The 23,621-nt window shown below is 46.7% G+C and overlaps 1 protein-coding gene across 1 annotated transcript in view; it reads right to left on the bottom strand.

Moving 5' to 3' along the window:
• Positions 1-535: 535 nt before the first annotated feature.
• Anxa13 (annexin A13) overlaps positions 536-23,621 on the bottom strand; it is a 55,186-nt gene continuing 32,100 nt past the window's right edge. Inside the window, exons 3-11 of the mRNA XM_059247491.1 lie at positions 20,500-20,594; positions 18,670-18,840; positions 14,658-14,691; positions 14,446-14,525; positions 13,037-13,105; positions 11,947-12,048; positions 7,425-7,500; positions 3,475-3,587; positions 536-777 (exon numbers count right to left, since the gene is read on the bottom strand). Coding sequence (XP_059103474.1) covers positions 658-777; positions 3,475-3,587; positions 7,425-7,500; positions 11,947-12,048; positions 13,037-13,105; positions 14,446-14,525; positions 14,658-14,691; positions 18,670-18,840; positions 20,500-20,594 — 860 coding nt within the window. The 3' untranslated portion in view covers positions 536-657. The remainder of the gene's footprint in view (positions 778-3,474; positions 3,588-7,424; positions 7,501-11,946; positions 12,049-13,036; positions 13,106-14,445; positions 14,526-14,657; positions 14,692-18,669; positions 18,841-20,499; positions 20,595-23,621) is intronic.

The raw sequence follows: 23,621 nt of genomic DNA, 5'->3' as shown, positions 1-23,621 counted from the left end.
CTAGTATTGCACATAGGCAGGTCTTCTCTTTCCTCGATGCTGGCCTTGACTGCCATCCCTGGTGACTGTTAATCAGTGTCACTGTTTGCAATTCCCCAGTACATTTGAGTTTCACAAACTCTATATTTCCCAAGCAAGAGCTCAAGCTCATCAAGCCAGTTTGGAAAAGCAGCTGATGGAGGTGCAAACCATGACTGTAATTAACAGAAAGACTTTGACCGAATACACAGAAGGGAGATGAACAAACCGTTTAATCTTGTCTTTACTCCGCTTTAGCCATTTAATCTCTGCTTTGGCTCGATACATCTGGGAGGCATATAATTTTCTAAACATTTTATTATGAATGTTCATGGTTTTTATCACCAACTGCTGATTTCATATGTGCTTAGAAAGCACTCACTTATAGTGCTAAAGGAAGATTGAGAGGCAGCTTAGGTTTTTGCTAGGCCAGCGTTCAAGGTGAACTGCTCAAGCATTTGGAGGAGGCTGCCATTGACTTCAACTGTTTGGCCTTGGGGCACCTTACGGTGCCCACCGAGGACACAAACCAGGAGGTGAAGGGTTTCACGTAAAAGCCCCATTTGTGCATTTGATGTGTTACGTTGACGAATCCTGATGACGTGGCCTTTGCCGGAATTCCTGTTGCTCTGGCTTGACTCAGTGCAAAAGAGCCACCAGCAGCTTCTGGAAGTCCCCAGAGGTGTCCGAGCGAACCATGTCCGAGAGAGACTTCTGATACTTCTCCTGGAACTTGGCTTTTATCCCCTGAAGGTCTACCTGTAGGAATAAAGACAACAGCGTGGGTGATAACACTGATGGTGTGGTTTTCGTAAAAGGCAGGCCCTCTCCTAAGCCAGCATGCTCATTTAGTGTAGCTTTAAACAGCCCTCAGGGGCTGAGCTGGCACTATTTACATCTTGAGGATAAGAAAAGCAAAGCCTACTTCAGCTTCCGAAAGTGAAAGTGTCATACGTGTATTCCGTTAAAATTTTATCTATCGAAGCTAAAATTTAAATTGCATATATTCTCATGTGTTACAAAATAGTTTGCTTTTGAATTTTTCGTAGGTCTTTGAGAAGGAGTCCTTCTTGGGTAGCAGAGCTCTACACATGCAGGTAGGAGGTCGGGCCCATTTGTTGACAGTATTTGGTAGAAGGGTAAGAAGATTTTTCCGGATGGAGATTTGAAATTGAGCATTGCAGGTGGGAAAGATGGCTCAGCAGTTACGAGCACTGGTTGCTCTTCCAAAGGACCCAGGTTCAATTCCCAGCACCCACATGGTGGCTCACAACTATCTGTAACTCCAGTTTCAAGGGATCCTGTGCCTTCTGGCTTCCCTGGGCATCAGGAAGGATAATAGTTCCAGGTAACATGTTTTAAGCCAATCACCATTTGTAGGGCTTATTTTGAGTCTAATTTGTAGAAAGCTTAAGAACCCAGGGCCTGAAGGAAGAGAGGAGGAAAATACTCCAAAGATTGTGCTGTTTCAGACTCCTTCAGCTGTAAAAACGGGAGCTACACCAGGAAAAAAACAAAACAAAACAAAACAAAACAAAACACTCCAGTCGGGACAAAACAAGTCCTGCAAAGAAACAAAGTTTGGTTTGCCATGTTTGGGTTTTGGTTTGAACTCTGCCTTACACTCCAGACCTAGGAACCGGAGACAACCGTCTGGGTCCCTTCTCTTGCTCCAGTGAGAGGCTGGGCTGAGACAGAGAGAAGAAGGAAAGCTAGGCGAGGCCAGGGAGGAAGGGGTTGTTTGGAGAGGATGCTGATCTCCAGTTAGAGACTGCCGGAGGGCAGATGCTGTGAGTGACCTTGCTGCCCTGCTTGGGTGTCCTCTGCCTGGCTGGATGCCCAGTCCTGCGGGAGGGGTAGGATGGGTGGAGTACAGGATTGGGGCAGCTGGCATTTTGTTTTAGTGCATATGGAAGATTAGCAGATCCTCTAAACATATATGTGCCTGGGCCTGAAGCATTCCAAAGAGACTGGCCCCAGGTGGAGATTACCCACACTCACATGGGATCCGTTCTGAGATGGGATTGAACATCCCATGGTCTATATGCAAGTGAGCCAGAATACCAACAAGCCTTCTGCTGGAATCCAGTCTCTCCAAGAGTCAATAGAACCCTGCTTCTCTCAAGACTTCTCTGAAACTTCAGCTAGGGGCTGTGTTGCTGAGAGCTGGAGAGATAAAGAAGGCAAGGCCCCTGAAAACAGAGAGAGAGAGAGAGAGAGAGAGAGAGAGAAAGAGAGAGAGAGAGAGAGAGAGAGAGAGAGAGAGAGAGACAGACAGACAGACTCACAGCAGAGGAGAGAGTGCAAACTCCAGAGGAGGAACAGAGAGGCGGCTCACAGGAGTAAGGGGGTGGGGGGAGGGCACGGAGGAAGAAGAGGGGGAGGCAAAATTCCAGGAACAGAAATAAAAATGAAAGAACTGCCTTGCTGTGGAGCTATATTTAAAAACAACGTCAGATGTTAAGTGTTTGTCGAAAGACGTGGATCAGAATTTGGGCTGGTACCTCTCCCTCTCCGCTGAACATTTTTTTTTTTGAAAGATGTCTGTGGTTTTCAGCTCTTTAGCTGCCTTCGTTCTCCAAGGTTCCTTCCGCGGCAGTGACACCCCTGCCTCTTCTCCTTTATTTCACATCCCTGTCTGACCATGGTCAGTCGGACAGCCCAAGGCGCTCACTGCAAAGCCTGGCGGCTGCTTCCAGCTTCTGGCTACATCTTCCCCTCGCTTTCTGACACTCACATTCTTCTCTGAGATGGGGTGCAAACTGGTCCTTAGGGAGTAAAAGAAGCCCTGTTCTTTTTATGCGTAAGGCATTCATATGCTTATGGTGCATAAACAGACAGTCAGCATTATCTGTGCTGTTAAATTTGGGGGCGGGGGAGAGATGGTAATTAGACATAAGTCTGTCTAAAATGGCCCTTTGAGAGGGCCAGGATCGAGAAAAAGACCAAGAAACTGTTCTATTGTTTTGTTTTTGATTTTTCTTGTTGTTTTATTTTGTCTTGTCTTTCTCTGAGAAACGGTACTTCTAAGGTGTGCTCTGTTAAATAAAAGGACTGAGGACATCACTTGCGTATTATCTCCGTCTTGCTGAACGATGACCCCTTCCCGTGTCTCTGGCTTGTCTTCCCTAAAATAGAGCAGGGCGTAGCTGCGCTACCTTGGAACAACTCCACCAGTTCCCCTTTACACAGCGCCACCAGCCCTCTGGAGCCACAGATGACAAAAATAGAAGCAACTCTTATTATTGTATTTTAACAAAAAGGAGAGGACTGAAGCAGAGTCCAACATGTTCTGCATATTCTGGGAAGGGCAGGGCTGTCTTTGTCTTACACTTTTGATAAGTAGTCCCATCATCAATCATCATCATCATCATTATCATCACCATGTGATTTGCCAATGACATGAACTGGGGAAAAGAAACTGAAGTCCCCTTTTTGGAGTCCAGTGTATCTTACCTCAGCCCTGGTCACAATGATGCGAATTAGCGTCTCCTCGTCTGTCCCCATCCCCTTCATGGCCTTGTACAGTAGGTCAGCAAAATAGCCCTCGAGGTCCTGGGCACATCTCACTGGGAGGGAGAGAAAGGAGGATGTGAAATGTTCTCGTGGTTTGTCCAACAACCCAGGGACCCTGCACAGGCACAGAGTGTCCCGGCTGTCCGTGGGCCTTCTAGACTTGACAGGCAGAGGTTTGGAAGGATCTGACTTTATACTATTACGAAATGAGATCTAGAAGGTTCCCTGGGTCAGTGTAGCATGGCTTTCCAACCAGAGCTGAGTCAAATCCACTGCAGAATGAGGAAAATGGCCTCTATTCTCTGCAAGCTCTGGGAAAGGAGAGTGCCCCCCCACCTCATACTGTGGAGGTCTGGAGTCTCACTCATGGACGCACTCACATGCTACGCAGGGGAACCTCTGGGGCTAAAGCGGGGCTCTGTGGGAAACACAGCATGGCCAGCAGCCTTCCACAATAGAACCTTATTATCTAGAAGGTTTACTCAGCTGGACCACGCCCTGCTTTCTGGGTTCGGCAACTTCTGCACCCTTTGTTTTCCTGACTGCATTTGTTTGGACATCTTCTGTATTATCCCCTGCAGGTCCCCAGCATCTTTCATCTGGTCCGTGGGATAAAGATGTTTGTACCAACTACTAAAGATCCTCTATTTTCTGCTGTGCACTCCTTTCTGGTCCGCCCTAGCCTGCCAACTTTGCTCTGTTTGCAAACTGATGAGGCTCAGTGTTTGCTCATCAACCAGGCAATAGGGTGAACCTCCACACTGCAGGTAAGTGTGTGTTGGCTAGTTTTATGTCAACTTGACCCAGGCTGGTGTCATCTGAGAGGAGGGAACCTCGATGAAGAAAGCGCCTCCATAAGATCGGGTTGTAGGCAAGCCTTTGGGGGCATTTTCTTAATTAGTAATTGATGTGGGAGGGCCCATCCCATTGTGAGTGGTGCTATCCCTGGGCTGGAGGTCCCATAGGATGGGAAAGCAGGCTGAGCAAGCCAGGGGAAGCAAGCCAGTAAGCAGTACTCCTCAATGGCCTCTGCATCAGCTCCTGCCTCCAGGTTCCTGCCCTGCTTGAATTCCTGTCCTGATCTTTCGATGATGGACTGTAATTATGGGAGTGTAAGCCAAATAAACCCTTTCCTCCCCAAGTTGCTTTGGTTGTGGTATTTCATCACAGCAATAGAAACCCTAACTAAAGCAGGAAGGAAGCATTTCTCACCCCTCCTCCCAGGCTCATAGGCATCCCCCACTACAAAGGCTTAAGAAGAACGAACCACTTACTCCTTAGGTTGCTGACATTTTCCTAGAAAGCTTACCAATATTTAGATTCTTTAAAATTTGTTTTCTGTTTTTGGGTTTTGTTTTTGTTTTGTTTATTTATTTATTTATATTTATTTATTTATTTTTGAGACAGGGTTTCATTCTATAGCCTAGGCTAGCCTCAAACTCAAACTCAAGAATCCTCCTGCCTCAGATAGGAGTTACAGTGCTAGAATTACAGCAATTTTCCAATGTTAGTGATATTAATAAATTCAGGATAAGCCTGGAATGTGAGCCTTGATCTGTGCTGGAGCAGTGATTTCATTTCCTAGGTCGCTACCTGTGTGGCTGATGTTTCTGGGTAAGAGAGAGGAGCAGAACCTAGGTTGGGGAGCTAATTTCTTTTTTTTCCCTCAGTCCATACAGCAGCCACCTAAGTTTCAGTGGGAACCTGGAGGGCCAGGTGTTTGGTCTCTTTATCCTAAGAACAGTTCCCAAATTCCTGGTTTGAGGTGGGTGGGAAGCCGGGTGCTACTCTGACAAGTGCATACTTGAGACTCGCGGGGGTCCCCAGGCTATTGGAGCTGCTGGCATCCACAAAGTTTTTCTATGCTGCACAGCACTAATGGATGTCCAAGGTCATCTCTCTGTTAATAGCGAGTAGCAGGAATCCCTCAGAAGGTTGGGCCATGACAGCCAGGGAATATTGGAATATCGGTAATCAAACTGTTTATGTTGAGTGGAAGCCATGACAGGCGTGGCTCTCCATGCTTTGATCCTCTTGCCTTCAAAGAGCAGGGCTTCATAAACCTAACTGAGCACAAAACCATCACGGGGGAGCTTGGGACAGTGGCTTTCCAGGCTCCATCCCGTTTCTGGTTTCTCTGTGGTAAACCTGGGGTGGGGTCCAGGAAACTTTCCTCAAAGGGGATTTTGAGGCAGGTGGTTCATGGCCCTATGGAAGAAGTGTATGTGGTGGTGATCACGGGATCTCAGCCCCTCTAGATTTGAGTGGTCAAGTGATGTCTTTACAAGGTAAGTGGGGTAGGGTTGGGGGTATCCAGAAAACACAGTCACGAAGCCGTATGCTTTGTGAGGTGGATGTGCACGGTCTTATCTAATCACGTTTACTTTTGGAACCACAAGTCTATCAGCTCCTGTGGTTCACAGTGCCCAACTCCAGGGCCTGCCTTTTTCCTTCCTCTTCACCATCCTTATTGTCTGTTTTCTGTCTTTCTTCACTGTTACTTAATATATCTATTTGTGGGTGTCCTTTGTGGACATTCAGCTCCTCACAAGCAAGAACTGGGTCTTTCATGCCTCTGATCCCACACTGAGAACAACTCAGGAAAGTGCTGTCTCGGAATGGTGGCACTGGTGTCTTCTGACTGTACTCTGGGGTCTTTCTGGTTCTCGTGCCACAAGTTCAGGAAAGGTCTGGACCCTTGGAACTAGTCATCACTAACTGATGACTAGCATGCTATCCATTTGGGAGATCCTTCATGAAGCCCAAAGGACGGCTGTTCACACAGGGCCCATGTGTGTTCAGTGTGGGGCATGAGTAGTGTGGGTAACATTTGGAGTTCTGTACATCAGATTAATGTTTGCTAATCTGAATGTAAAATGAGCATAGTGGGGAAAAGTCAATGGTTGACATTGTTTAAAATAAAACACGTACCAAAAAAAAAAAAAAATGCTCCCAACTCCACAAAGGGGTTTGGCAATAGGAGCACATTTTTTTTGGGTTCCAGGGCTACTAGTTTAGTTCTTCTTCTGGGGGGACATGTCTCTCCATTCCTGTGCCATTTGGGATGGTTCCCTGGACTCTCTACCACAGCAATGTGGACAATGGGCAGTGTCTTCATTTCAGGACTTGCAGAAAGGAAAACGGAGCATGCCAGACATGGCCCCATGCCCATCTCTCTGCTATTTCCTGCCTTTGGGCAACACCTGAAGAGAAGGTCCTGGGGTTGGCTTGGCATGGCTAAGATCTAGCCCCCCCCCCTCTGTTTCTAAACAGACCTCATTCTTTGAGAACACTGAAGGGAATCCAGTGGGAAAAGGAAACCCTTTGGCCATCGGGCATGTGCAGAAACTTGTCCATAGGTCCTATCTGTGGGTACTTTTCAGTGTGTGTCATATAAACTGTCACCACACTGCCACCTGAGCTTAGAAAACAGTCCTGGGCTTTCACAGGTGCTCTCCGAGACCCACACTCTCAGTAAAACCACAGGAGTTGCTGTGATGGACCACTTAGATGCTCTCTTTAGGATCAGGCACTCAGTGCCAGGGGTGCTTGCTGACTGCTAACAGCTGGGTCCCTTCTCAGAAGTCACCTTCCAAGCAAGAGAGCTGACTGCTCAGTATTGCCAGTGGTCCTGCGGGTACAGACCGTGTCCAATGACTGGTTGGTGTACAGCCATTAACAGAGTGCGGAGACTTGGCTCCTTGCCTCACTTTGGACACCCCACCTTCAAAGCTCCCTGGAGAACAAAACTCCATCCCATCCACCTTCTGCCTTGCCCCGTGCTGCTTAGATGTGCTGCTTCCGAAATGACTCCTGTAAGGAGACTGCTATCTCTCAGCATGGTTCCAGGGAACCCACCCTGGGGCAGCACCCCCCTAATTTTACTTTACCTATAGTTAAATAAGCCTTCTTCAAGTCTCCCGATGTCTCTTCTTCGATGGCTTCTTCCATGGCTTTGCCAATGAGCTGGAAAGACAAACAAACCCCAGCTATTACTCCAGGGTTGCTCTGGCCTCAGCATCCCTCAGCTTCCTTCAGAAGCAGTGCTGCACTGTTCCATACTTAGTGCTGTGCCCTAAGGGTGCCTATCTTGCCTCTTGCATTGCAAGGCAGGATGGTTGCCCCACCCCATTCAAGGGCGGGGGCTCTCACTGCTGAGGAGTTGACCGAGTTGACCCCAGCCAATGCCACTTCTTCAGCTTCCATTTTCTCATCTGTAAAATTAGAGAGTCGAGGGATAATGGATGCATACTACAAGAATATTTTTTGTGTATGTGTGTGCCTGTGTGCATTTATGAGAGAGAGAGACAGGGGAGCACACCCATTCACAGACAGTGTGTGCAGAGGCCAGTGGAGGAAGACTGATGCCCTATCTCCACCTTATTATGTATCTCTCCACCTTATTCCTTTGAGACAGAGTCTCTTACTGAACGATGTAGAGTTAGGTTGGCAGGCAGCAAGCCCAGGCGATCCCTCTGTCTCTCCTCCTACCCCCACCATAACTCTGGGGTTACGGGTACTTGTGGCCACTCCTGGTGGCTTTTTAAGTGGATATAAGACTCAAACTCAGATTCTCGTGCTCGCTCATCAAGAGCTCTTATCTATTGAGCCATATCCTCAGCCTGCCACAATAATTCTTTGCATGCTATAGCATTATGTTTTCTCCCTTTCCCATGGCAAGTTCCTGGGGGAAGCTGTGGTTGAAACTCTGGCCCTGTGTCTTCTTCTTACCTGTCTTGGGACTGGAGACTCAGTCACTCACAGTTTGGGTAAAGGAAGGAGAGAGACTGTGAAGTTCATGATGAAACTTGATCTAATGGTTCATAACAGAATGGGGCTTCAAGGGCTGGAAGCCAGGGGCTGACCACATCAAAATGCCACTTTCCTTCACCGCTGGGTGATTGCTAATGGTCTTATACATTCACTACTGGCTCACGTCGCTTGGCACAGTATTACACATTAGGTTTCTTTCCAAATATTTACAGAAACTAAAGTTAAAGTAAATTGTGCCTATCCTTAACACAAACACTGCAGGGCCAAGCTCAGAGAAGGCAAATAGAGAGAACGGAATATGCTCTGCTAGGTTCGAGGGCTTTTGTCTCTTTCTTAGAAATTGTCTTTTGAAGACAGGACACAATTGACCCTAAAAAATAATTGAGACATTTGAGCACACACTGATAGATTTGGGGGGGTTATTGGAAAAACAAAGGCAAACCAAACATTCTTTGTGATGTAAGGACAATAGTTGTGTGTGGGTGGGTGGAGGAGAGATTTAGCAAAGCTCTTCCCACCATTCACATCTCTAGAGGTCTTTTGTGCCGCAGAGGACACCAGATCAGAAGGGGACCGGAGCTTTCGAGCTCCCCTCCCCGAGCTGCTAACCACCCATCTAGGGTTTGATGTGGGAGTCAGTGCTTTGGAGGGAGGGCTATCGCTTTCCCGGAAACTGGGCTCTTATTGTGAAGACCGAGATTGTATTTCATGAGGATGTTTTGTTCACACAGGTCTGGGTTTAAAAAGCAAAAAAACCCACATTAAGCCACTTTTTGTTTCTATTGTGAGGACGGAGCCAGAATGGTGGCTTTCAGTTTTCTGTAGACTCTCAGCCTCCAGAGCGGACAAAAGTGTCCGGAGTGCAGTTCTAAAGAGGCGGAGGTGGGTTTCTTACCTGAGTTCTAGGCATCAATGCTATGCTCTGACCTCTAGGGGGCGATACTCACACAATGCCTTTCTTCCTGCCTCACCCCTTATTTGCTGCTCCCCAGCTAGGGATCTGTGGGGACTCCATGAACACAGTCTTAAGACAGTAGGCTGCTCCATGCTATTGGGACCCTACTTTGCAACCTTTTCATACCAGTTCTTGAAATACCTGGTTCGTAAGGTGCACTTTGGATGAACCTAGGTTTTCCAATCTTAACACCAAAGCAGTCTCAGGTAGATAAATGGGCGATAGTGCCTGTATGGAGCTTACAGGAAGAGTGGAGGACACATGTTCTTCTTTTCAAATGTGTTCCCCCAAATTGACAGTGTGCCCGCAGTGAAAGGGCCAAAGCCTCTTGCGTGGACTTAGGGATACGTATGTGACGACGCTGACTAGTGAGGTATGTAACATAGAGGCCGCAAGGCTGTGCCGTGGGCATGTGCACGTACTGTTCTTACTGATCCCTGCTTGCAGAACTCACTGTGGCTCTCTAACTGTGTAAGTCTTTTGCGCTTAATAAAACCAGGACCGTGATCATTTTGCACAGTGTGGCAGTTTTAGAGGCTCTGTTGCTGGACCTGGAATCGTGGAGGGAGTCAGAAGTTAAGACTTGGGCTTAGAGGAGGTGGCAAAGGGTAAACACCTGAGCTGTAGTGCCGAAGATTAAATCCACCTCTACTCCAGGACCGCGCACTGAGTAACGCTCCAGTGGTCACACGCTAGTATCTGTGTGCTTTTGGCCAGTGACTTATCAAAACCTTACAGGGCCTGGTTTCTAACAGCAGGGTAAGCTCTTAAAGAAAAATAACAGCAAAGCTCATCAACAGTCTAGCAACGCTTTGGGAGCGGATCTAGAGCGACTTTCCTATAAATGATCATGAAATCAGATGGTTCCCTAATCTGTCCGTTGTCACTGTTGGTTACAAAGGGAAGCAACTAACAATTGCTGGTGTTTATTGAACATCGACCACATGCCAGGCACTAAGTTCTCTTGTTCATTCATTCAACCCTTAGGAATCCTAATCCTACCTAATATAATCAAACTCCTGTAGGTAGTATTAACTCTATTTTACAACCGGGGAAACCAAGGCACAGAGCCCCGATAAGCCTGGAGCCGACTTCTCAAACCTCAGCATGTGTCAGATTCAAGATCCAGACCCAAGGAAATGTGGTTCAGCAGGACCAAAGGGAGGACTGAGAATTTTCATTTCAGTGGGTTCTTAAGGGATAACTGTTTGTCGCTGTTTGGGGATGAACTTTGTGGTAATGGCCTAGATCCTAGTCGCTTGTTTTTAGTAGTTTATTGAGGTAGTTACTAGTTCATGGAGAGAGAGAGAGAGAGAGAAAGAGAGAGAGAGACAGAGAGAGACAGAGAGAGACAGACAGAGAGATAGAGAGACAGAGAGAGACAGAGACACAGAGAGACACAGAGACAGAGAGACAGAGACAGAGACAGAATGACAGAGAGAGATTCTAGTGATCTCCAATGTCAGCCATCCTCAGAAACTCCATCTGTGGCCCTTGTGACGTGGAAAGAGGACATAGATCACATATAAGTCCTCCAGCTCAGTGACCACGGGCTTCAGGCATGGAGAATGGGGAGGATGGGGTCAGCTGCCTTTGATCATGACACTGGGCACGATTTGAAAGCAGGAGGCCCTTAATGCTGACATACAGTAAGGCTACAATCCCAAAGCTTTGTCTTTTCATCTGGGGCCGCACACACGCGAGGCTATTTTGAGTGAGGAGCCGCCAGCTCCTGCCGGCCAAGGTAGAGCTCAGCTGGGGAGTCCTGGAGTCCTCGTCCGCTTTCTGCTACCGACTTGCTGTGTGGTCCTGATAAGTTACAGATGGCTCCTTGCTCGGCAGACTGGCCTTGTCCAGCCGTTGTGGGCTACCATCAAATAACCATTCAGCCCATGCGATAGTTCTGATACTGTTGTGAAATTGAAATCAGGTGCAGAGCACAGAAATGTTTTTGAAGAGGTGAAAGCATTCCCCCAGAAACAAAACAGAAGACAAAAGAAATCTGAAACTCCCTGTAGTCTTTTTGCCAATTAAAGATTTTCTCTCAGGAAAGGACTTAATCACTAAGTACCTTGGAACAGCCAGCTCATTTTGTTGGCTCATGGCGACCATGAGATTAAAAACATAATTTATGCATGTTTTTCTCGGGATCCTTTTTCTGAGGTATAGCACATCAGTCCTGTGAGGCCGACGGTAAATTGTAATCATAAAAATGAAAGCAAACACTTGTATGCTTGCCTCATGCCAGATATGGTCCTGAGCCTGCATCTGATCCCACACTTGAGATGACTCTGTGGGGATGATGATGCCCGTGGTCTCTGTCTCACAAAAGAGGAGGGGGAGGTTAGTCGTTGGCTATTGGTAGATCCAGGATTCGCACCTGGACCCTCTGAGTCTAGAGCTTTGCTCCTAAACATGACATTTCTCTGCTGCCCTAGCTCTTCTGTAACCTGGAGTATCCCAACCAGAGCTCCACAATCGGGGCTGGTCAGTTCTGCACAGTTGAGCTGTTCTCTGTGTGTTTAGCAGTACCCTGGGCCTTCCTTCTCCTACCACTGAGAACCACTGATGTAAACGACCCCATCCCCAACGCTCAGTCCTAAATCCCAGAGCTTGGTTTCCTTTAGAAATAGCTCAGGACCATGCCAGAAGGAGCCCTTGAGCCTCAGGGCTTTACTACTTACAATCTGATATGCTTGAAAGGTAGCACGCAACTGCTTGTAGCTCCTCTTGGCCAGGACCTCATTGAAGGCAAGCTCGTCCGTACCCCAGCGGCCTTCCCCTGCCTGAAGGGCCAAGTGCCAACAGTGTGAAAAGAAACCACGTGAGAAGACTGGACAGAAATTGCTGCTGACACTGGGCAGGCAAGCACTCACATATAACGTAATGGAGAAGGCTACCACTGTCATGTCACATACAATGGCTATGTCTCCTGACTGTCAGAATGCCACTCGGTGGTTAAACACCCTTGAATCCGTAGTTAGGTTGTTCTCAACATATCAGAAACCGCTTTTGCTACTGCTACACACGCATGCCAACTAAAGGCCTGTGTCCTCCAAAGCCCCTGACGTTATTACAACATCACTTACATTGTGGTTTTCACTCTCTACCTTGTGGGCTTTTCTAGAGGTTCATGAGAAGAAATACCCTAAAACAGAGATCTGGTCCATCATGACATGAGAGAGAAAAGTCACTATCTCATCCCACGCGTGTGCCACCCATCTCATAAATACTCAACAAAACACCCTTAAAACCTGCGAAGCAGACCCCACTTGGGGTATTCTTTGGGGGGGAATCCCATTCCAATCTCTCTTTGGGGTACTTGCTTTATGAATAAACTTCTGCATACACTATCTATGCCTTTCAGCCGGATTCTTTTCTTTAAGAAGGCAAGAACCAAGAGATGCCCTCATAAGACTGTGAGCAGGCCTCACATACAGATATGTACAAAACATGCAGGCGATAGAAGTCAAGTGGTAGATGAGTACTTAAAGCTTCCAGCCCGCAGTATATATGTATATAACAATACATATCTGCCTGTATTGTTATCTATTCCATCCTGTGTCCCAAAATGGATCACAGGTGGTGAACTCTGGAGTATAAGAACAGGAACAAGTCTTTATAATATGATCTAGGCAGATTGTAGCATATATTCACTTATCAAAGGACATATTTTATTCTAAAGTAACTCTCATTAAGAAATGCCTGTTAAAACAATGGCAATAAGTGAAAAACCAAAACAATGTGTGGAGCCAGGTGCATGCAAACACTTACATCATACAAGTCTTTGGCATCCTGACCAGCCAGATCTTTGTCCACGGTATCGTCTTCATCTCGACTGGCCTACAAAGATGGATGTATTGCCATTAACTTAAGTACCTGCTTGACCACAGAAAAGCCGATGAGCCGTGTGATACAGGGGTGACTTCAGGGGAAAGGTGGGGGGGGGGATCGCTGGAGCTCAGCTCAGTCTGGCAGAGTAGCAAGGACTGCTCTTTGCTGCCATCTTTTGGGAAAGACTGAAAACAGTCTAATTTCTGTGATTTCTCTCTCTGTGTGTCTCTCTGTGTCTCTGTGTCTCTGTGTCTCTCTGTCTCTCTGTCTCTCTCCCTCCCCCCCCCCTCATACCTGACAATGGTAACTCACCAAATCTACAGTCTTCAGTGAGAGCTAATATAACTTCATATCCACTAGGAAGCAAGCATTCTGCCTCCCCAAATACCGCATTCAGTGGCCAATGCCAAAGAACTCTGAAAGTTGGTTGTGGGAGACTACGGCATCTAAAGAAAGCCCTGGGTTAGAGGCAGGCGGATCTCTGTGAGTTCGAGGCCAGCCTGGTCTCCAAAGCGAGTTCCAGGAAAGGCGCAAAGCTACACAGAGAAACCCTGTCTCGAAAAACCAAAAAAAAAAAAAAAAAAAAAAAGAAAGCCCTGGGTGGGTGGGAGAGTGTTAAAATGACCCCAGTGACCTGACCCCTTTCCTTGGGTGTGGATGGAGCAGTAAAGCAGATGAGATGGTATCTCATGATGACATCATGTCAGATAGCAGGGCAGTGTTTGGCTGATGTAATCCACGTCTCTAATTAGGCAAATGAATCCAAAGGGAAATTATCCTGGGTGACCCTTGGCCCAATCAGATGAGAGTTCTTAAAGGTCAGAGGTGGAGGCCCCGGAGGAACTCTTGCTGCTGGCTTTGGAGAAAGCGGGCAGCCAGGCTGTAAGCTGTAGGGAGCAGGAGAAAGTCCCCGGAACTCACAATGGCCTCTGGGTGACAGCCAGCAGAGAACAGTCACATCGGGCAGAGGGCCCCAAGGAAACGAATTCTTCCAGAGCCTTGGGTGGCTGCCAGGCTGCCCGGTTGATTTCACCGTGGTGAAACCCTCCGTGAAGGGCTCAGCTAACAGATATCTGGACCCTTGGCCCATGGGCATTGGTGGATAACGGGCCATGATGCATTGAGCTGTGATGTTTGGAGCAGGGAAATGTAAGGGGATTATCCAGTCTTCCTTCTGTGGTTGAAATCTACACACTCATGTTCTCGGCTGTCAGTATGCCCAAGTGGGAGCAGCGAAATGGGGAGAGTGGACCGAGGTCTCTCAGTGAGAAGTGGATGATGTCTGTCTGGAGCCCCAGGGGCCCATGTCACAGAAGATCTTAAAGACCCATTCTTCTGTTTATTCTCACCTGTAGCAGGGACACCAGAATCTTTCTCAGATTTCCACTTGTATCGTCTTTGACATCAGTTTCAAGGCTCTTGCCAAATACTTTTGAGGAAGAAAAAGGGAAAGAGGAAAGTGGATGACTGAGTTACCAGCAGTGTTAAAAACAAACAAAAATGAACAAACAAACAAACAAAAAACGAAACTTAATCCAAAGCCGGAACAAAAATTACTTACGCTTTTGGTAGGCTTCTTTGATGGCGACAATTTCCTAGGAAGATGGATGAAAAAATTAGTGTCCATGCTGGGAGTCAATAGAAAACAGATGAGGCAGAAGTCCGTCTCCAGATGCAGGAGGCCTTTGTGACTTTCTATTGAGATGGTTGTCCCTACAGAGCAGGGCACACAGGCCCCTGGGGAATCTGCTAATGTAAAATGACCTTCTCTGTGTAAGCATTTCAAACATGTAAGTGGTGTATGCATACAGTCTCCTTAGAAATCGAGTCAACTTGGGGGACCAGTCACCAGACAAATGAAGACAATATAGTCTATTTATATTATGGGATAACATTCATCCATAAAAAGAAAGAAATTCTGTCATCTAAGATAACATGGTTGACTCTGGAGTGCAGTGAATGAAATAATCTAGACACAGAAAATCACGCACCTCATGAACTCATTCATTTATGGAATATGAAAACGGTAACCTCATAGGTATGGAAAGTGGAATGGTGGTTACCAAAGGCTGGAGAGCTAGAGGTCAGGGAGGGGTCAATGGTACTAAGTTACAGTGTGTGGTAGTTTGAATGAGACATGTTCCCCGTAACTCAGGCATTTAAACACTTGGTCCCCAGTTGCTGGCTCTGTTTGTGGAGGCTGTGGGTAAGTACAGCCTTGCTGGAAGAAGTATGTCACTGGGAGAGGGCTTCGAGAGTTTACAGCCTCATGCTATACTGCTGTTGAATGCAACTGAAGATGTGATTGGTCAGCTTCCTGCTTGTGCTGCCATGACAACCTGCCATGATGGGCTTTTTATCCCCCTGGAACCTTAAGTTACAATACCCCCTTCCTTCCCTGAGTTGCTCTTGGTTTTGGTATTTTATCACAGCTACAGAAGCCCTGATACGCAGTGAGGTGGGAGGGAGAAGTCTTAGTACACACAGTAGGACGGTTGACGTTAACAAGAATATATTGCCTATTTCAACACGGCTAGAGAGAGGGCCTTGAGTGTTCTCACCATAAAGGCAATGATGAATATTTTAGGTGAGGGATTCACTGGTTCTTCAAACTTGACCATGACATTTTGTCTACATGTATCAAAATAACACACCTTAGCCCAAACATAGCTACGACGACCAGCGGTTAGTAATCGGAAGGTAGAAATATGACAGCTGAGCTAGTGTTCTCCCTGGCTCTTAACCCAGTCTCATTCCCTCATCTCCACCCATGCAGCCAAGGTTAGAGTTCAGTGTGTATCTGTCTGTCCTGGATACGTGTATATATGCTTCCTGTACTTCCTCCAAGCCAAACGTCAGCCATCTTTGTAAGCTCACCTACACCCACTTGCAAATGCTCATCAGAGCTCGGCCTGTTGACTGTTGACCTTCCCTCATGGGATAAGGGGTGTAGAGGATCATGGGTCCTTACCTAACTATACAGCCACTCCTGCCAACCAGTTATGTGTCATTCTGCCCTTGGTGACATCAAGGGAGCTGCCTCTATGCAGCCATAGCGGGGCGGGCATCCATGTTGCCTGCAGACCTTCCAGTGTGGCTGTTTCAAGGCCACCCACACTCCTGCCTGTAACCCCGCACTGTCTGCTCTCGAAACAAGCCTAATAAACTCTTTGGTTCCCCAGAGTGGATTCTGTGGAACTGTACTTTGGTTTGTCATTGGGACCTTAGCGGAAGGCATTGTTCACATCTCCCCGAGGGAAGAAATCTTAGCAACAGAATTTCTAGAGCTATTCTGTGTGCATCCTATGTTTAGACAGTGGAAAACAGGGCTTATTGTTTTTGTGGCTTGTTTTTAACTCCATGTTGTCTTGAAGGTTCGGCAACGATCAACTTTTTTTTTTTTTTTTTTTTTGGAAGAGACAGAAAGCGTCCCTTGCTAGCATAACTTGCTAGCATAAGCCACAGTTGATTCAGCTAACCTCCCCCCCCCCCCCCCCCCCGGGTGGCTGCTTCCGTGGTTTCCAGTTTGCCTCTGTTTTAAACAACTTGCGGGGTCAGCAGTACAAGGTTCCCTCTAGAATGTGTACGGGCAGGAATCGTTTTACATCTGTGTGGAGTCTCCCACCTCAGAGCTGTCTCAACTTACACTTGAGCCAGCAGTGATTAAGAACAGGCATTTCCCGGTCGGGTCGGTCCCCCAGCTCGGAAGTGAGTTAGAAGGAAAGTCAGAGAGGAGCAGGTGTGGGGAAGGCACCAAGCAAGCAGGTGTGGGCTGCGGTGGGGGAGGGAGGGCAGGCCAGGTGGTAGGGCCAGCTCATTTGTTTATGCAGCTCCCTCCCCTTGGTGTTTTCCACGTACCCAGCTCTCCCCACCTTGACTGTATGTGGTATGTGTGTGTGTGTGTGTGTGTATGTGTGTGTGTGTGTGTGTGTTCATTCTTTTTATCGCCAGGTCTATTTGATTGAAAGAAAGGCTTTACTGATTGCTTTGGATCTTAGAGGAACCATGCTAAGATTAAGAAAACAACAATGTAAGGAACCACTTCACAAAAGTAGGTACTCCTTGCTCATGACATCGGGTGCTTCTTTGCAGGGACCTGGGCATCTCTGGGAAAGGTGGGAATGAACAGAGAAAATGGAGTGACTTCAGACGGGGTCTGTGCTAATCCTGCTCTGAGGTTCTACCCTAGCTCCTTGAGATGGAAGGGTTACAGGCTGGGGATTTAGCTCGTTGGTAGAGCATTGGCCTGGTAGGTGTGGGTTCTGAATTTAATTCCTAGCACCAAAAAGGAAAAAGAAATGGAGGGATTTTATTAACCCCAGAGTTTCAGAGGACTGGTGATTTCATCAGTGGCTTGGTTCATGGCGGTGCTGTGGGGACATGACTGAGCCTGAGTCTCCGTCAAGCAGGGGAAGCAGGTGGTCAGCAGGCCATGTCATTACATCGAAGCATGGTGGCAGGGCAGTGCTTCAGATTTTCCTTGCTATCTGTTCTACCCACGGCCACTGTTCCCTCCCGGGAGCTTCAGAATGTTGGTTTTTCTCTGGCACTTTCTTTGCCATGCCTCCTCACTCTACTGGGAAGTTGTGGAGAAGGGCGGGTTCTCTAAGAATGATTTGGGGATCTTATTCTCGACCCTCCTGGCTTAGGAACTAAAGATGAGTTGGCTTGTGCCAGCACCTTAACAAATGTGTTGCGCAGCTCCTTAAAAGGGTGGTGTGTTCTCAAGGGTAAGTGGAGAGACTACTAATAGAAGGACCCAGGATTGGGCTTGGGGATGTGGCTCAGTTGATAGAGTGCTTGCCTAACACGTACGAAGCCCTCAGTTTGATCTTGAGTACCACATAAAACTGGGTTTGGTGGTGTGTGCCTATAATCCCAACACTCGGGAGACAGAAGTAGCAGGATTAGGAGTTCAGGGTCATCCTCAGCTACATTTAGATGAGCCTCTGTCTCAAAACAAAACAAAACAAAAACAACAACAACAAAAGAAAAGAAAAGAAAAAGCCAAAAACAACATCATCAAAACCCCCAAGCCCCCCAAACCCCAAAGAAAAACAACAAAAAAACCCACTGACAGAGAATTACCCAGGGAGATGCTAGTGGCCACTGGGGCCCCTCGCTGGAATCCCTGGAACCACCCACCTTTGCCCATTATTGAAGTTTTCTGCTCTATGCTTGGTGACAGCCATGTACGAGGCAGTGACACAAACATACTTAATGATATTCACAGCAGAAGGCCTACAAAGTCAGAGCAGGAACAGATAAAACAGAATCCTGCCTCCTGAAAACCACATCCATTAGAAAAACAAAACCTAGATGGATGCAGCTTTTCTGTCAAGCCAGGGGCAGCAACATGATGATGGACCGACCTCCTGAGGACCAGAAGAGTTATTCTTCTTGCTTGAGCTTAGCAGACATATTTCTGCCCAGAATCTTATCCACTTATGGATACCATGTAGGGGATGAGCTTCCTTGGGGGGTGGGGGGCGTGGTTGGGGAGGCTCAGCCATCTCTGAGCAGGAGTGACCTGCCCTCCAGGAGCTGGGACCAAGAGCTCAAGCGAGACTGACCTTATTGCTCCTGGTGCACAGAATCTCTATGAGCAGAGCTTCATCGGTGCCCATGCCCTTCATGGCTTTCTGCAGCTGCCGGGCGGCGTACTCATTGGGGCGATCCAGAAGGGCCAAGGCTGTCTTCTCGAAGTTTCCACTCAGTTCACTCTTGAGCACTTCCTCTAAGTCCTGCGAGAAGCACAGAGCAGTTGACTGCAAGAGTCATGGGAAGAGAAGATGGGTGTCTGCCTACATTACTATGTGAGTTCCAGGGACAGGACACCTGCCCCAGACAGCCATAGCAATGATCTTGAGGACAGTGGTCGCCACAATTGCCCATTCATCTCTCTCCTACCCCTAAATCTGGCCGAGAGGCACCTTGCTCAGGGCTGATGCCTCCCCACCCCGAGATGACTTGGAACAGCAAGAACATGTACTGAACATTTTAGAGTTCTGAGAGCGTCTCTCAGCTAAAGTTCCATACAGCCCCGCAAGGCTGGCAGGTGAATCGATGCATCTCATTCTCTCCACCTAATAAACCTCAGAAAATGAAGAATGTGCCCCCAAATATTCAGCTAGAAAAGACTCAACAATTTCCACTAATGGTCAGTGTTTTTATATGGGAGAATAGCAAGACTTATGTCATAGGGTCATGGGGGAATGAGAATTCATGGAAAACTCAGCACGGTGCCCACATTCAATGCTCAAAAAATACTCATGGTAATATATATTATGCAAGAATATTATTGTTCCATCCTGAAAAGAATTTTCTGAGAAAACACAAATCAACTATTTCTCTGATTGAGCTCTGAACTCTGGGCTTGGGAGAAAAAGCCAGAATATTTTGTGCAAGGGGGTCTGCTGTGTTCAAAGGGGACTGTGATATGATGCCTCTGTCCCTACTGTCTCTTCCCCTCACACTGCGCCCTACCAAGGCAGGCCTTCCTCAAGACTATACAGTATGGGTCCACTGATATATTTGAAATACGTTTTTCCAGGTCAGAGAGGCATAGGACTCTAGAGAGGCCCAGCTCCTCAGTCTTTTGATCCACAGGCATGAAAGCCAAGCTGGTATTTTCTATGCTTCTGAGCCTAAGAAATAGGCACAGGAAGCCCCGACTCCTGTCCTGGCTTCTCTGATAACTGGCCATGGTTCCATGCTGTCACTGTTCCCAGGGCTTAGCTGATGTGAGGACTTATGGTTGAGTGTTTTTAGAATCTCTTTGGTGGTCTCAGCTCTGTGTATATGTATACATACACACACACACACACACACACACACACACACACACATACACACACACACACACACACACACACACACACACACACACACACACGCATTCTATGTATGTAACAACAATGAAAAAAGAGGCCATGAATTTGAAAGAAAGAAATGAGGATTATGTGGGAGAGTTGGAAGGGAAGAAAGGGAAAGAGAAAATGATGTAATTATGTCATCTCAAAAATCAAAGAAATAACTTTAAAGTTTTCCGAACCAATAATTTATGAAGAAATATGAATCTCAAAGACAGCTGAATACAAGAATATTCCTCTATTAAGCCCCACTTGTGGAAACTGGTTTTCAAATCATTGTCCCATCTATAAGTTATTATGTGGGATTAGTCCAAATTGAATGAAAACTGAGTAAATGTAATAGAAAAACGAGGTCAATTTAAAAAAAAGAGTTAAGGAGTACTGATTTATAGGCATTAATAGCAATGTTAGTCTTTTGTCTAGTCAATGAAAGGTTCCAAATGCCTTTTTCTCAGACTGTGTTCTGACGTCAACTGTGTTGTCCCTCCAGGGGTGTGTAGAGGGGGCTGAGGCTGGCACAGCCCTGCGTACCTTGCCGTACTTCGCCTTGTACTTCTGCTTTATCTGCTGCCTCTCCTCCGATGTCCTGATTGACAAGACTTCAATGATGGCCGCCTCATCCGTCCCTGAAGTGTAGGAGACAGACAAAGTCACAGTGATCAAGAAACGCGATGGATGTTGTTGTTATTCAGGTCTGAAGAAGTCGCGTCTCCGGCTTTAAAGGGGTCAGAGGCTAGAATGGGACTAGGTGGACCTGATGGCTTCACTGTCTGGTGCTGAAAACCATATTCTTTCCAATCACCCAAATACCCGTGGAGACTTCACCCTGTGCACAGGGCAGTAAGAGGCATGGTTAGAAAGAGAAATGCCTACGGCGTGTTCCCTAACTTAACTCCCAGGGGGATGAAAAAAATCTACACAGTGTTCAGAGCAGCATTGGCCAAAATCTGCCAAAGGCAGAAAAATCCCAAAGTCCATCAGGAGACAGATGGCTAAACAGAATGTGGGGTATCCATATAATAGAGTACTACTGGGTCACAAGAAGGACTAGGGTACAGAAAAATATGAATGAACCTTGGAAATGTTAGACTAAGTAAAAGGAACCAATCACAAAAGACCACGTATTGCATGATTCTATTCGTATGAAAATCTAGAACAAAGTGGGTTAGGGATTGACATAGTGGACAGGGTGTATGCAAAGATGATAGTATTCTAAAATCAATCAACTGTCTATGGCCATACCACCCTGAACACATCCAGTCTCATCTAAAATCAATTAGCTGTGGTAGGGCTGCATATATTTATGAATATAGCAAAACACTTGTTGGGGTTTGAAAGAAAATGGCCCCCAAAGGGAATGGCACTAAGGGGAGATGTGGCCTTGTTGGAGTAGGTGTGGCCTTGTTGGAGTAGGTGTGGCCTTGTTGGAGTAGGTGTGGCCTTGTTGGAGTAGGTGTGGCCTTGTTGGAGTAGGTGTGGCCTTGTTGGAGTAGGAATGGCCTTGTTGGAGTAGGTGTGGTCTTGTTGGAGGAAGTATGTCACTGTGGGGGCAGGCTTTGAGGTCTCCTATGCTCAAGCTACACCCAGTGAGATAGACCACTTCCTGCATATCATGATGCAGAACTCTCAGCTCCTTCCCCAGCACCATGTCTGCCTGCAGGCTGCTATGTCCCACCATGATGATAATTGACTGAACCTCTAAACTGTAAGCCACCCAATTAAATGTTTTCCTTTGTAAGAGTTGCTGTGGTTCATGGTGTCTCCTCACAGCAATAGAAACCCTAACTAAGACAACACTGAACTGTATATTTTCAATGGCTAAGTTATATGGTATATGAATTCTATCTCAATCAAGTTATTTTAAAGACCTAGTAAAGAGTATGTTTTGTTCCTTATTCTCCGGGTACTTATAACTGAATAGATAATATTGAAGCCCAAATTGACAGAATATTAATCTTATCCACAAATGTGTATGTGTGTGTGTGTGTGTGTGTGTGTGTGTGTGTGTGTACATGCACACAAAAGACTTTGACACACTTCTAGTTCCTCACCTACAACCTGGTGTCATGTAGTTCCAAGGTATGTGAGAATGAAAAGAGAGTCCAAAGAGAGGTCCATGGTGCATATAGCAACAAGCTGTATACCACAGACAACAAGCAACGTAAATGCCCAAGGACCTGGCACTGTCTCACATCTGCGGAAGGCTTGTGTCTAGACCACCCTGCAAGGGATGCTCACCAATGATAGAGTATGCTAGGGTCCCACAACAACACTCAGCAGTTGTGAGCTCTACAAGGCACTTCTGAGGCCATCTAGTTCAAAGTCTTAATGATAGACGAGGAAACCGAGGAAGGAACATTTTATTGGTCCCTGCATGCATCTTTCTGAACTACAAACACTGTACTAGTTTACCCTTAGACTCCCATTAGTTTCTTCCCTGCCCTCCCCCACCTTCTTCTCGGCATCATATGCTGACCTGCCCTTCTTTTCCCTCCCCTGTAAGCTCAGTTTCCAATTGGCCTTTCTGGTTGTGATCTTCCTGTTCAGATGACCACTGCTCTTTGCTGATGCGCTCTAGACCAACCAGTCTAGCCTAGCTCTCTCCTCTGAGTTCCTACCTTATTTCTAGCTGCCTGTAGCCACATTGTCATGGCTTTCCAAGGCATTTCTACTTTCAGGGTATCGTCTCTGGATTCTTTTGGTAAATTCTTAAGTCCATTCTCTGCCCTATTATTTCATTTCCATGCATGACATCACCTTAGTTAGAAAATCCAAATCCTAAGGGTTCACCGCTGTTGCCTTTGCTTTCCGAAGCCACTGCCAACAAGTTCTGACTGCCTTTAGTGTTCCTGATGCAAGGCACTGATCCCTTCAATGTCCAGATCATCTCACATAACCTAAATGTCATGAGTCTTCATGACTCCTAGGGTTGGATCAGAATCCCCAAATGGAACAAGACTTGCTGCAACTTGGTCCCAAGCTGCTCTGCTAGACCCATCTCTATGATGACTAACACAAGGCTCACTTAGCTTCTCTTAAAGATATTTGTTGGTAGCTCAGTTACCTTCATAAGCCTCGAAGAGTCAATTTCCTGTTTTCTGTGTTTTTCCATAACCAGTTATATCACCAGTGTTAGGACCAGTTAGAGGATTGAATAGATGTGAAGTTGTGAGTCTGGGGTCTGGGCCCTGGGCAGTGGTCACTCAATGGTAGGAGGCACTGTTGGGTTGTCAATTACATCTATCTTGCTTGAGCCATAACTGGGAGCTTGGGGGAATCGAAGGTTCTACCGGGTCCACTGACCTGTGTTCCCTATGTCATATGAATAGAAGTATGAAACTGACTTAGAAAGGCTGATCTATGACTATTTTTACATTTAGTAATTATGATTTAATTTTAATGTGAACTTGTGTTTTGTGAAAGAACAAGAGTTAAGAATACATTGAATAAGAAGGAAATACTAAGTCAATAATATTTGTATTGGCAAAACTTTGGGGAAGGTCAAACTTTGGTGGTCCAGATCCCTTCTAATGGATTATTGACTCTTCAGGGATGTGGGTGAGTATGACATAGCCTTGAGTCTCTTTACACAGTGGATTATGGTGGTTCTAGTATGTTCTGTGAAAGTGCCTCTTGCATTGTCCTGCACTGAT

This window comes from Peromyscus eremicus, chromosome 20 (genome assembly GCF_949786415.1).
Source record: "Peromyscus eremicus chromosome 20, PerEre_H2_v1, whole genome shotgun sequence".
In the NCBI taxonomy this organism is placed as follows: Eukaryota; Metazoa; Chordata; class Mammalia; order Rodentia; family Cricetidae; genus Peromyscus; species Peromyscus eremicus.
The sequence above is the reverse complement of the archived record's forward strand: the minus strand, read 5'-3'. Positions and strand labels throughout refer to the sequence as shown.